Source organism: Rutilus rutilus (assembly GCF_951802725.1).
Source record: "Rutilus rutilus genome assembly, chromosome: 2".
NCBI lineage: Eukaryota > Metazoa > Chordata > Actinopteri > Cypriniformes > Leuciscidae > Rutilus > Rutilus rutilus.
The window spans coordinates 103,318-117,500 of record NC_140210.1 but is presented as its reverse complement, the minus strand read 5'-3'; the positions used below and the strand labels follow the sequence as shown (position 1 = coordinate 117,500).

At 42.1% G+C, this 14,183-nt stretch overlaps 1 protein-coding gene across 1 annotated transcript; it reads right to left on the bottom strand.

Moving 5' to 3' along the window:
* Positions 1-2,919: 2,919 nt before the first annotated feature.
* nfkbiz (nuclear factor of kappa light polypeptide gene enhancer in B-cells inhibitor, zeta) lies at positions 2,920-11,062 on the bottom strand. Its single transcript, XM_084401881.1, has 12 exons — positions 10,788-11,062; positions 10,333-10,421; positions 10,190-10,223; positions 10,012-10,106; positions 7,924-8,312; positions 7,721-7,826; positions 7,461-7,607; positions 4,669-4,732; positions 4,432-4,583; positions 4,226-4,336; positions 3,975-4,142; positions 2,920-3,784 (listed from the first exon to the last, which is right to left on the bottom strand). The coding sequence occupies exons 1-12, from the start codon at positions 10,981-10,983 to the stop codon at positions 3,740-3,742; spliced, it is 1,596 nt and encodes a 531-aa protein (XP_084258007.1). The 5' UTR covers positions 10,984-11,062; the 3' UTR covers positions 2,920-3,739.
* Positions 11,063-14,183: the final 3,121 nt, after the last annotated feature.

The following is a 14,183-nucleotide window of genomic DNA, read 5'->3' as shown; positions in this document are numbered from 1 at the left end:
GTTCCACTGTCAGCACAACTGATGCTGCGTCTCAATTATATGAACACTATTAACACTAATACGACGAGCTAAAGTATGTAGCCTACTGTTTTAGTGAGGACTTTTGAGTGTGTAGCAGAAGAGTAGCTGTGGACACACTATCACATCATTAAATAGCGTCTTTAGCGGCTGCTCTCTCGCTTAGCTACACGCATCCTGTCACTTAAACTAACCTGTCAATCAGCCTATCACTTAAACTGACCTGTCAATCATCCTGTCACTTAAACTGACCTGTCAATCATCAATTAATTTAATGTAATTTTCTGCTGTATCGGAGAGAACTGAAGCTCGTTGATCTGCAGTCGCGGGTCTTTCATGCGACTCTCCTCATATTCATGCATAACAATGTATTTAAAAGTTAATGGCCAAAACGGATCTTTATAAAAGTTCACGTTGTTGTTGCAGATGAAATATAACTTGGATAACATTACATAAATATTTTTTATCAGCATAAATGTTGATTATTAGTCACTCTAACCCCTTTATTTAAACCTCTCACCGTCGGTCGCGCATATCCCCATGTTCTGTAGTTTCCTGAACACTTTTAACTCGTTTTTGTAGTTCTGAACTGGATGTCCTGTCATATATCAGATTAAGTCCTGTCATATATCAGATTATGTCCTGTCATATATCAGATTGTGTCCATATATCAGATTATGTCCTGTCATATATCAGATTATGTCCTGTCATATATCAGATTGTGTCCATATATCAGATTGTGTCCATATATCAGATTATGTCCTGTCATGTATCAGATTATGTCCTGTCATGTATCAGATTATGTCCTGTCATGTATCAGATTATGTCCATATATCAGATTATGTCCTGTCATGTATCAGATTATGTCCATATATCAGATTATGTCCTGTCATGTATCAGATTGTGTCCATATATCAGATTATGTCCATATATCAGATTGTGTCCTGTCATATATCATATTATGTCCATATATCAGATTATGTCCTGTCATATATCAGATTATGTCCATATATCAGATTGTGTCCATATATCAGATTATGTCCTGTCATGTATCAGATTATGTCCATATATCAGATTATGTCCTGTCATGTATCAGATTATGTCCATATATCAGATTGTGTCCATATATCAGATTGTGTCCATATATCAGATTGTGTCCATATATCAGATTATGTCCATATATCAGATTGTGTCCATATATCAGATTATGTCCTGTCATGTATCAGATTATGTCCATATATCAGATTATGTCCTGTCATATATCAGATTATGTCCATATATCAGATTATGTCCTGTCATGTATCAGATTATGTCCATATATCAGATTATGTCCTGTCATGTATCAGATTATGTCCATATATCAGATTATGTCCTGTCATGTATCAGATTATGTCCATATATCAGATTATGTCCTGTCATGTATCAGATTATGTCCATATATCAGATTATGTCCTGTCATGTATCAGATTATGTCCATATATCAGATTATGTCCTGTCATGTATCAGATTATGTCCATATATCAGATTATGTCCATATATCAGATTGTGTCCATATATCAGATTATGTCCTGTCATGTATCAGATTATGTCCATATATCAGATTATGTCCTGTCATATATCAGATTATACGCTAAACACTCATGTAGCGAACGGCCTGAAGGATGTAAACGGAGTATGAAACTCTACAAAGGCTTCAGTTTAATGATCTCCAGCAGTTTAGACTTCGACTTTTATAAATGAGACTGTTTTAAAGTCTCTTTCAGGCTTATTTAAAAATCACTGAAGAACAAAACAAGAGTGACACTCATACTAGACTAGGAAATTATATTCTGGCAGGGGCTTTTATTTAATGTACAACATAAAAATACCACAAAAAAAAATAATGTGGAAATATTAAGTTGCTAATTTAAAATAATCTATGGTTTAAGATCCGACTACTTGAAGTCCTCGATCAGACTCGAATGACCAGTTTATCTGGATGTGAGAGCACATTCACAGACACACCCGAGCGGAGATGCGTGAAGGAGTCAGGCTGTTGGGTCACTGCTGTCGACATGAAGGGAGAATACTCAGAGCAGTGAAAGAGCAATCATTCGTTCAGTGGTTGAAACCTAATCTGGGGTTTAAACAGACTTTAAAACCCCCAGACCAATGAAACTGTTTATGATCTTCACATTTCCAGAAGATGTTCTTCATTTGAATAATATTTGTCCGGCTTGTATCAGGTTTTTTTTTGTAACCTCATTCACATCACACAAGATATTACTTCTGAAACAAACAAGAGTTATTGAGACTGAATGTTGTTCAGTATGAGTACGGGTTACGGACACCTGCGGTTCGCTGAACGGGGAGAATATTCTGGTTTCATGTTTTTGTAAAAGTGATAGTAGAAGGAAATGCAGAAGTCGAGGTTAAAGCCGATGGACGTTCCCAGAAGTCCTATAGAGTTTCGCCAGACTCAGAGAATGAGGAAACCTTCTTTCCGTCTCTATATAATGACATATTTATTTCCCTCTAGTGAAAATAAAACTTGCATAAGTGAGGGGATTCTCCTGGGATATACTTTTCAAATCTATTTTCAGTGTCTTCCGTGTGTGCCTATTATACGTATATGAATGTGGAATTTTGTCATTGTGATTTAAAGGTCAAAGTTTATTATTAGATGAACACGGCTGTGATAGAGACTTTCCCAGGTAAGCGCTTCCACAGGCGAATACTGTGCCCTAAACGTCATTGGTTATAGCACTATTACTGCCTTTCTATGGTCTTTCATGAGTTCCTGTAAGTCGTGTTGAGATGTATGCTTGTATTTCTCATATTCAGTGTGATTACTTCCTGGTCTGGGTCAGTTTTCTGCTCTTTTGTTCTGCAATGTGTTGAAAGCTGAAACACTCGTGAGAACAGAGGAAAATGAAACTTTATTTACGGTCGAATTACAGTTGACAAAATCAAACTTACAGAATATCAAGTGACCTGCAGGGAAACACGAACCCACTCCTGCTATAATACACACAGAACACTAACCCATCACCACACACACTAACATCATGTTATAATGCACTGACGCTATCTCTGTTTTCATAGAGAAACACCTTTAACCATATTTTAATGCAGTTGTTAACAGTTAGAATCTGATTATTTATCCAGGATAATAATTAGAGGACTTCTAGAGAATCACATGACCTCACAAAAACAGTTAATAATCAATGGAAGAAAGTCCCAAAGTGACATGTTGAAACACGCCTTGAGTCAACAATCAAGGACGTTCTGGTCTAACTGGCTTAAAGTTACTGATTACCATCTCTGACAGAGACTGTTGATAATGTTTAACTTGCAAACCTTGAAAGTAAAAATAACAATACGCATATAGTTATATTGTTTAGAGATAATAGTTTACAACCCTTTACACACCAAATGCAACACTTCAGATCTGCACTGAACAAGAGAAGAAGATTCACCGTTTAACCCAGTCACTGAATCTGACTTTCTCTTTATTACTGCTTGTGAATCACCTCCTCATAACACGGATTCCTCCTCTATTGCCAGGCAGATCCTCTGAACTGTTGCTCTCACTTTCCTGTGCCGTCTACTACTTAGTAGTGAACAATGATAAAACTGTTTCATAGAAACAACCGACATCTGCCTGAAGTGGCAAATGGTTCTGTACATGATCCGGACTGCCTGACTGACAGCGATTCCTGTGGGACAAAGGGGTCGGAGTTCAGGAGCGGGACTGCACTCCTTTACCTTTGAGGATCCGACGCACCTGTGGAGAATAACAGGGTGAGTGAAACTGTGGAGAAGAGGAGGAACAGGGTGAGTGTAAACTAGAGTCACGCAGTGAGCCTGAGGCTCTTCTACTGAACGGCCCAGACCGGTTTCATCAACGTTCCTTCAGTGGAGTGATATAGAGTTATACAACACTAATTATATAAGCCTGATCCCGGCTCTCTCACCTGTTCTCCTAGTGGACCCTCGGGCACCAGTTGGGCCGGCTGCTCGTTCTCCAGGTTCTTGGCGCTGGGATCGGCTCCTCGTCTCATCAGTAACCGGACCGCCTCTACCTGAGCCTGGCGACCCTGCAGAGCGCTAGCCATGTGGAGAGCCGTGTTCCCACTGAACGCCTGTCGATGACATCACACAGCGGTCACATGATGCCCAGCGAGCGGTCACATGATGCCCAGCGCCACACAACACTCTCACTAACCTTTGCGTTTATGATGGATAAGTAGCTGGGCTGATCCAGGAACAGGCGCAGGAGCTCGACGTTAGCCTCTTCAGCAGCCATATGTACAGCGGTGCGCCCACTCTTACGGTCCTGTGGGAAACATGGGACAGCGTGAGTCGGGGACATCACACAGACGGCACTGAGGCGTGACTAGCGTGACGGAGGCATGACTGAAGCGTGTTCACCTTGGTCTCCAGCGAGGCGCCCATGAGCATCAGTGTGCCGATACACTCGCTGAGCATCTTCCTCTTCTGCTGCAGAGCCGGACTCTGAGACACACACTGCTCCTGCACTGCTGCATTGTGGGACAGCACCGCCACGTGCAGAGGAGTGAGGCCTACACACACACACGCGGGGTTAGAGCTGGGTCATGTGCTGGGGAGTAAACACTGCTAACCAGGACAGATGAAGAGTTCACTGACCGTCGTAGTTGACCACCTCCACATCGAGCGCTCTCCCGCTAGCCTGCACGCTTCTCTGGATGGCCTGAGGGAAACAGCGCGTTTCATCAGAATATATTAGGGGTGTAACGATTCATCAACTACATCGATGTATCGATTCATATTCTTAATGATCCAACTACATCGATCTGTGCTTGGCAAGTTATATCGATCTAGACATATATCGATCTAACATCGTTTTAAAAGGTAATGAATCGATTGTATCGATACTATGAAATAACGCATTGGATTTCAGCACGTCAGACTTTATAAGTATGTTTTTTTTTTAGCACTTTTAATGATAAAGGCGTTAAACGTTACTCGATTCAGTCTGCCTATCTGTGACGTGATCGCCATGCGTGACGCGCCAGCAGCAGCGCAAAGTCTCTCACCTCAGAAAAACTGACTTTCCTGTCCTCTCAGGCGCTATACTGCAGTAGCGCACACTCTTCAATTGCATGCGCAAATGCGGCGGCGCGCGCTGCAGGCTTATATCGTTTCACTAGCCTATATATAAAGCACAAAATAAACTACAAGCATGCAACGTCGTTACGTTTTAAATTAGAAAAAAACGTGTTGTCCAGATTCAGTATCTGCGGTCAGATGATGTTGTCAGGCTATATGTCAGTGTCATTATTCTATCATTATTTTCATAACTTTTAACGAAATAAAGTCTCTCACCTCAGAAAAACGAAATCTCATGTCCTGTCAACATTATACTGTGCTCGTAGCGTGCGCGCATAATTAATTGATACCTGATTCCCTTTCAAGAATTTTTGGCTAAAAAGTCACTGAATCGATTTCAAGTCACTGAATTGTTTCGGATCGGATCGTTCTAAATGAACCAATATCGTCCTTGAATCGTATCGACAACCACGAATCGCGATACGAATCGAATCGTTGTTAAAACGAATCGTTACACCCCTAGAATATATATATATATATATCCTAGTCACAAGACAACTGAGAGTAAACAGGTCTGAACATGCACTGCATTCTGGGAGAAGAGAGGCGTTCTGCATGAATGCTACAGTAGCGCGACGGGTAACGACTGCAGCGACGGTTGCGTGTCACGACCCGTCAACACTTCATGGCTGGCAGAAACACAGGCATGTTGTTTTGGGCTCTTATCAAAGACGTTGTTGTGCTGCCGCTCGAGGGGAATTTCCCACTGCACTGCATGGCGCTTTTTTGAGGAAATGCATATTAGTCAAGCATGTTATGAGGAAGTTAGCGAGCGCAGGGTAAAAATAAACAGAGCATCAAGATTGAATGATAAACCAGGACTGTTGATAGATGAGATAATAACACCGTCTAACTGACGCGTACGCAGGCTAACAAGGAAACACTGTGTACACATTCTTCACGAGTGTAGGTTAGGTTGGGCCAGGATGGCTGACTAGCCAACCAGTTATTCAACAACTGATGTCAATTAATGAGTTTGAGTAGTGAGGTCAAGTTGTGAAGGAGCATTTATCTATTTAAATTTATTAGACCATAAGCGTGCTAATAGTGTGCTAACGGTTAGCATGGTAAAACTATGAGAAGTTTATTTTTAATTAATCTGATGTGAAGCTTCGCTTTTGAACAGATTCAACCACAGGTTTATTATTAAGTGTTGTAGAGCCCTGAGAAATCCATTAAATTTTTTTCCCAAATTCATTTTTTTTCGTTTTTTTGGACTCAATTTTAATGTTTAAATTATAGTAAAGTAATCGAAAAGCATGTCTAATTAATTGAAATAATGAAACTTGTACAATTTAGCAACAATTTATTAATAGTAAAACAAAAATTACATGTTGAATAGGGCCGGGTATCATTTAAAAATGTTAGCGTATGTTATAACGCCCATAAAGCTTCTGCAAACCACTGGCAAAAATAGCCTTATGATTATGAATGTAAAAACAGCAAGAAGACATTTTAATTGTTTATTAATAAACTAGTGTTTTCTGAGTCAGTGTCGGCTGCAGAGATGAAGTAGACGATCTCATTACCACAGTATAGTGAACGCATGCACTTTTCATTTGGATTATGTAATCAGAATATTTGTTTTCGAATTGGTTCGTTTAAAAGTAGACATTTCAAGCGTTCTATATGCCGGTTTCTCACGCCTGTGAGGAGAATAGCCTAAACGCTGAGTTTCGCGCTCCAGTCGAAGACGGAACAACTTTCTGCTCGTAAGTTTATTCTGCGCTGTCAAGTGCTTCATCAGATTTGTTGTGTTGCCGGTCTTGGCAGCAATGATCTTGTCACAAATATATTAATTGAATTCATAACAGCAATTTATTAATTTAAAAATAAAATTTGATTTCTAAGAAAAGTTTTTTTATTTCAGAAATTGTTGTGTATTTAAATTTTTGTGGCAATCAAATTAAGGCATAAAACATTAATTCAATTTGTATTTTAATCATGATATTAAACTAACCCTTTTGTCAAACAAAGTCTGCACAAAAAAAATTATGTTTAAATGATGTTAAAATTATAACGTATAATTATTAGTGTTAGTATTATTAGCACATTGAGATTAGATAAATTCTACTGTACAACAGTAATATATTTCTGTCACAATTTTAAGTTAAACCGAATTTTTATTATGATGGGTTGCCATGAAGACCTTTGAGTTTCTGTGTGTTTATGAGATGACGATAGTTTTTCTCAAGTGAAATGGTAAAATGCGACTCTGAGTGGCTTTGGAGATGAAGTTCATGCATTCATATCGGGATGAATATGAAAACACATCATGTGGGTGGGGGGGGCGGAGCAACAGGAAGTACCTGAAGTGTGGGGGCGTGGCCCTTCTCAGCACACACGTGTAACGGGGACCGGCCCCAGCAGTCCAGGGTGTTGATCTCAGCGCCGAGAGAAAGCAGGTCTTGTGCGATCAGGTGCTGATCTGCAGCAACACTGACCTGGAACGCGCTCTGATTGGAGGAAGCATGAGATCAGATGAGTAACAGTAATAACAGGGTGTGTACACAGGTGTGTTTTTACAGGTAATCCCATCGGTTAAGGGAGTGATTTCTCAGGGCTGTACCTGCTGGTTGTGTTCCTTCATGTCCAACATGTCAATGGCGGCCATTTTCCTGGCAAGGACGTAAGCCAGAGCTCTCCTGCCCTGAGCCACTGCGATGTGCAAGAACCTGCCAATCAGACAACAATCATGATTCTCTGATTCTCAGCCTGTGATTCTCCAACTCTGAGGAGCGTTTGCACATCAGTGATGATCTGAAGACTCACGTGTCTCCGTCTCCGTCTCGAGTGCTGAGCTCCACAGGACTGAGAGCCGCCAGTTTCTGCTCCTCCTGCTGGATCTGCCACTGGAAGAAGGACACTGGGGCGACTGGGGTCACATGGTGTGTGTGCGCTGGGATGGGGTGTGTGTAAGAGCAGCTAGTGTACAGGGGCAGAAGAGACTCACGACACACACTCTCAGCGTCAGCGAACAGGCCCAGAAGAGACTCCTGCCCCCGAGCTGGACCACACACACTCTCAGCTTCAGAGAGAGACTCACGACACACACCCGCAGGGCATCCGCTCACGCTCACGGACTCGATGGACAGCACCTCGCCGATGTCCTCCAGCATCTCAGTGTCGTAGAGCGAGTTCTCACCGCGAACACAAGCAGACTGAGAGAAACACACAGCAAGAGTTCAACAGTTACTGAGGGTAACACACACACTGAGGGTTACTGAGCAGGGAACACACACACACACACACACACACACACACTGAGGGTTACTGAGCAGGGAACACACACACACACACACACACACACACTGAGGGTTACTGAGCAGGGAACACACACACACACACACACACACACACTGAGGGTTACTGAGCAGGGAACACACACACACACACACACACACACACTGAGGGTTACTGAGCAGGGAACACACACACACACACACACAAACACTGAGGGTTACTGAGCAGGGAACACACACACACACACACACACTAACCCTAACTCTACATCAGTACTAACACACACACACACACACACACACACACACTGAGGGCTACTGAGCAGGGAACACACACACACACTGAGGGTTACTGAACAGGGAACACACACTCACGTCTGGTTCACTATCTTTGTGGGGACTCTCCATAGACTTAATGGTTTTTATACAGTACAAACTGTATATTCTGTCCCCTTACACTAACCCTGCCCATCACACACACACACACACACACACACACACACACACACACACACACACTAACCCTACCCCTAAACCTACCCATCACAGAAAACTTTCTGCATTTTTACATTTTCAAAAAAATATAATTTAGTATGTTTATTTACCCATTCCCCTCATGGGGATCGCTGGCTGGCTGGTCCCCACAATGGAGGTGATCTCAGGTTTTACTATCCTTGTGGGGACATTTGGTTCCCACAATGTAATATAAATCAAACGCACACTGAGGGTTACTGAGCAGGGAACACACACACACACACACACACACACACACACACACACTGAGGGTTACTGAGCAGGGAACACACACACACACACACACACACACTGAGGGTTACTGAGCAGGGAACACACACACACACACACACACACACTGAGGGTTACTGAGCAGGGAACATATACACACACACACTGAGGGTTACTGAGCAGGGAACATACACACACACACACACACACAATGAGGGTTACTGAGCAGGGAACACACACACACACACACACACACACACACTGAGGGTTACTGAGCAGGGAACACACACACACACACACACACACACACACACACTGAGGGCTACTGAGCAGGGAACACACACACACACACACACACACACACACACACTGAGGGTTACTGAGCAGGGAACACACACACACACACACACACACACACACACTGAGGGTTACTGAGCAGGGAACATACACACACACACACACACACACTGAGGGCTACTGAGCAGGGAACACACACACACTGAGGGTTACTGAGCAGGGAACACACACACACACACTGAGGGTTAATGAGCAGGGAACACACACACACACACACACACACACACACACACACACACACACTAACCCTAACTCTACATCAGTACTAACACACACACACACTGAGGGCTGACTGTAGGACTGTACGGGTTCATCACCACACTACACCAATCGGCACTAGATTGTCTCTTGCTTCGGATTTGAGAAGTTTCAAAACTAATTTAACTAAATGTATTTATAATTACCTCTACTCTACACTAAGATTCTTATCAAACTGTATAACACAGAAGAACTAAACACACACACAGATCTTTTTCCATTAGAATCACAGAAAGATGACACTGAATATTAAACACACCAGAATGTTTCCGTCTGTGACTCGCACTCGTTTCGCTGGATAATGAGACGGACTCTCCGCTGGCCTCTTCGATCCCTGCAGCAAATGAGTCACGGCTACAATAAAACAGAAAATTAATTTTCCAGCCATTTTTGACAAACAACTTCCTTGTACAATCAGAACTCATAACTGTAGTTACCCGGATATTCACTTTCAAACGGATATTGCTGAGCCTGTGAAGAAGCAAATAATGTCCATTAATAACACAGTACAGATAGTGCTACAGCACTGTGGATTTATAAACCCCGTCATAAAACATGAAATGATATGTTATATAAGCACCTGGATGTCGTGATGGCGCTTCAGCAGGATCAGCTCTTTGACTGTGTTCTTCACTCGAACACCTTGATAGGGACTTCGTTTACGCTCTTCTACAATTAAACACAATTTACTTTAATCCCTTTAATTACTGTCCTCTGAAACACTGAATAACATACTTTTGACAGTCTAGTTGCACAAACTTAAATAATAGTTTGACCAACAAGCAGTGAGTCAGTTATACTTTTCAGATTTAAATGAGAAAAATCTACCTTTTTATGTAAAGAAGTTATGATCAGTTATGATTTTAGGGGGGGAAAAACATTAAATGACTAATGACAGTTTGCGCTAACGTTATAGGTTTTATTCACCAACACATTGTTTTCTTGACTCCCATTCAGTTCGCTAAATTAAGATTTAATTACATTTTTCGTTATTATTTTCGTTATTATTATAGGTAGTGATTCGTTATTTCCTACCGTTGGCGGAGTTTCGCGGGCTTCCCGCATCGCTCCAGCTCTGGTCCGAGTCCGAGTTCGGGGACCCGGCGGACAGGCTCGGTTCTGTGGGAGAAGAACAACCGTAGAACGACCACAAGTGGACCGGGCTGGTCATAACATCGGTGTCCCGGTCCAGAAGACCCGAGAATTCCTCAGAAACTCCGTCAATTATCATGTTCTCTTGCTGTGACGCGCGTCTGAGCGTTTGATCTGAATGACGCGACACAACACTCTCTGAAGAACTTATTAGCGCGTGACGTGCTCCGTGACGTCAGGACACGCCTTCATTAATGCTTCAGGATTACACGCACCAGCATTCAGAATCATTTATGTAATTAAAATATAATTAAAACAACATTATGAGAGATTCGGCTCCTGTTTTCAGATGTGCGCCTGATCAGGGAACAGACCATCAAGATTTTCATAAACTGAACAGTTCCGTTACTGTTATTGACTGATCCAAATCAATCCAACAACACCATTTAGAAAAGTGCTGAAGCAGATAATCCACATCTAACGTTACAACTCAAGACAATGTGAATGAATTATGAACGAATAAGGTTAGTCTATATGACATACACTATGAAGAAACAGCACAAAAGGAAGAACAGGTTATTCATGTTAAATGAATCACAAGAACAAACTCATATGATCCCTGTAGATAAAGAGCTCCACCTAGTGGTGTAAGTGTTCGTGTTAATGCTAGTGTTTGTGTTGTTAGTGTGAAGTCTGTTTTATACTTCAGCGTCGGACCTACGCCGAAGCCTCTACGCTGTAGGCAACGCGTTGGTTTTCATTTACGCCGGTTTCACACTGCACGCATTAGCAGAGCGTAAGCAGCGCAGGAGCAGTGCATATGGTGAGCGGGAGCAGGACAGGAGCGTTTTGCTTTCACACTAGCAGCGTTTGTCACGCGCGGCTGAACCGCGACGTGTGTATTGACAGAGTAGGCCTACTCTATAATCAGGGTAAGTTGGCATTGCTTTATTTCGTTTTCAAATACATTTAAGAGAAAAGACTTGTCAAGAAGCTTATTTTATTAATCATTTCATTTATATAACTTTTGGTTCATCTTTATTTTTATTGTTCGGGCAACAAGTTTGTTTTTGGACATTTGTTTTCTTTTTAAATTGCTGTTGGTTATTTGATCGACTGTTTAAAACACAATAGATATCATCAATGCGCTTTTGGGGTAAAACTGCGGTGTATTTTGGCCATGATCAATGCGTGTCACTTTAATTCAGCATAAGCCGCGCGTTAAAAATAGACTGGGCGCCGAAACTATCGCGGCACTGCTGTTCCTGCTCTGCTCCTGCTACGCGCTGCCGCGCCGCTTCTGCTTGTGTTTACACCGGCCGCGACGCGGCGCGTTTCAGAAGCTTCCCAGAAACGGCTCTCCGCGCCGCTTCGCTAAATATAGGCGCCTAGTCTATTTTTGACGGACGCGCGTCCAAGTCGCACCGGAAATACAAAATAAAAGTAAAAAAAAAAACAGTCAAATTCAAAATAAACACCCTGTGCAAACTCCCAAACGTATTACACACCAATATCCTTGGTAGAAACCATAGACTGTATGGTAGAAACCCAAAAATCAAGAAAAACCACGTCGGACAGGCAAATCACGTGGTTTCGCGCATCCAGTCGCTCCGCTTCTGAAATGCTCCTGGTGTGAGTTGGCACCGCGTGGAGGACGGAATAAAACCTTGTCGCAGAGGTAATGCACCGCACATGTGTGCAGTGTAAATGAGGGGTTATGAGGGGTTAGCAGAGCATAAGCAGCGCAGGAGCAGTGCATATGGTGAGCAGGAGCAGGACACGCGCGTTTTGCTTTCACACTGGCAGCGTTTGTCACTCGCGCCTGAAGTCAAGTCAAGTCAAGTCATTTTCATTTATATAGCGCTTTTAACAATGTAGATTGTCTCAAAGCAGCTTTACAGAGATAAATGTATAATTTAACGTAAGATTGTTTTGGCTTTATAGCGGTTCTTTAATAAAGTTATTTTCCAGCTAAAGTTAGTTTTGATTGATTCGCTTCCGACGAAACGATCATTTGTTTTTAAATTAGGGCCGCCAAGACGACACCATTCCCTCTACACAGACTTTAAACGCGAACCTGTGAGAAACGCTGATGGCGTTCAGATGCGCATTAAGAACGGGTTCTATAGTTATGTGCGTTTGAATATATGTGTGCAGGTTTGGAATTCCCTACAAACCAAACCTAAACAAATTACTGGTGTTTCCTTATTTTATCAATTCGGGGTAGATACGCAAATTGAGTTTTCCCGACGACGCGTTATCTGTAGAGTGGGAAAGGGATCCTCCATAGGGAGAGACTAGTTGGCACTTCAGCACTGCGTTGACATCGGGTCCAGGCGAAGGTCCTTCATCAGATCTGGAAACGGCCTGGATCCGGCAGGCTGCGGGAAAACCTTGGGATAAACAAAGACACTAAAATTAGCGTAGATGCCATTCTTCTCATGATGTAACAAGTACATCAGGATTTATGGGAAGTGTTCCCGGTTCCAGCTGACCTAATCTATGCAGCCTAATATTGAATTATAGAAGTCTATAATGTATTATGTGAACGCTATGTCAAAGAGATGTGTTTTTAGTCTGGCTTTGAACTGACAGAGTGTGTCTGCTTCCCGGACAATGGTAGGAAGGCTGTTCCAAAGTTTTGGTGCTAAATAGGAGAAGGATCTACCGCCAGCAGTTGATTTAGATATTCTAGGTATTATCAACTGGCCGGAATTTTGAGATCGCAATAGACGTGAAGGAGTATAATGCGTTAAGAGCTCGCTCAAGTACTGCAGAGCTAAACCATTTAGTGCTTTGTAAGTAATCAGCAATATTTTAAAATTGATGCGATGTTTAATAGGGAGCCAGTGCAGTTTTGACAGAACCGGGCTAATATGGTCATACTTCCTGGTTCTGGTAAGAACTCGAGCTGCTGCGTTTTGGACCAGCTGTAGTTTGTTTATTAAGCGTGCAGGGCAACCACCCAGTAGAGCATTACAATAATCTAGCCTTGAGGTCATGAACGCATGAACTAATTGTTCCGCATTTGTCAATGAGAGCATATGACGTAATTTAGTTATATTTTTAAGATGGAAAAATGCGGTTTTACAGATACTAGACACGTGACTTTCAAATGAAAGATTGGTATCAAAGAACACACCCAGGTTCCTAACCGACGACGAAGACTTAACAGAGCAGCCATCAAGTGTTAGACAGTATTCTAGGTTATTACGTGAGGAAGTTTTTTGTCCAATAATTAGAATCTCTGTTTTTTCAGAATTTAGAAGTAGGAAATTACGAGTCATCCAATTTTTTATATCAGCTATGCATTCTGTTAATTTTGTGAATTGGTAAGTT

What these genes read in the sequence shown, in the direction of transcription:
- nfkbiz (XM_084401881.1), bottom strand. Translation starts at nt 10,983, where the DNA reads ATGATAATTGACGGAGTTTCTGAGGAATTCTCGGGTCTTCTGGACCGG. An exon ending in TCACAGACGGAAACATTCTG is followed by an intron (nt 8,313 to 10,011) that starts GTGTGTTTAATA and finishes TGTTTCTCTCAG; the next exon opens with TCTGCTTGTGTTCGCGGTGA. An exon ending in GCGCCTCGCTGGAGACCAAG is followed by an intron (nt 4,337 to 4,431) that starts GTGAACACGCTT and finishes TGTTTCCCACAG; the next exon opens with GACCGTAAGAGTGGGCGCAC.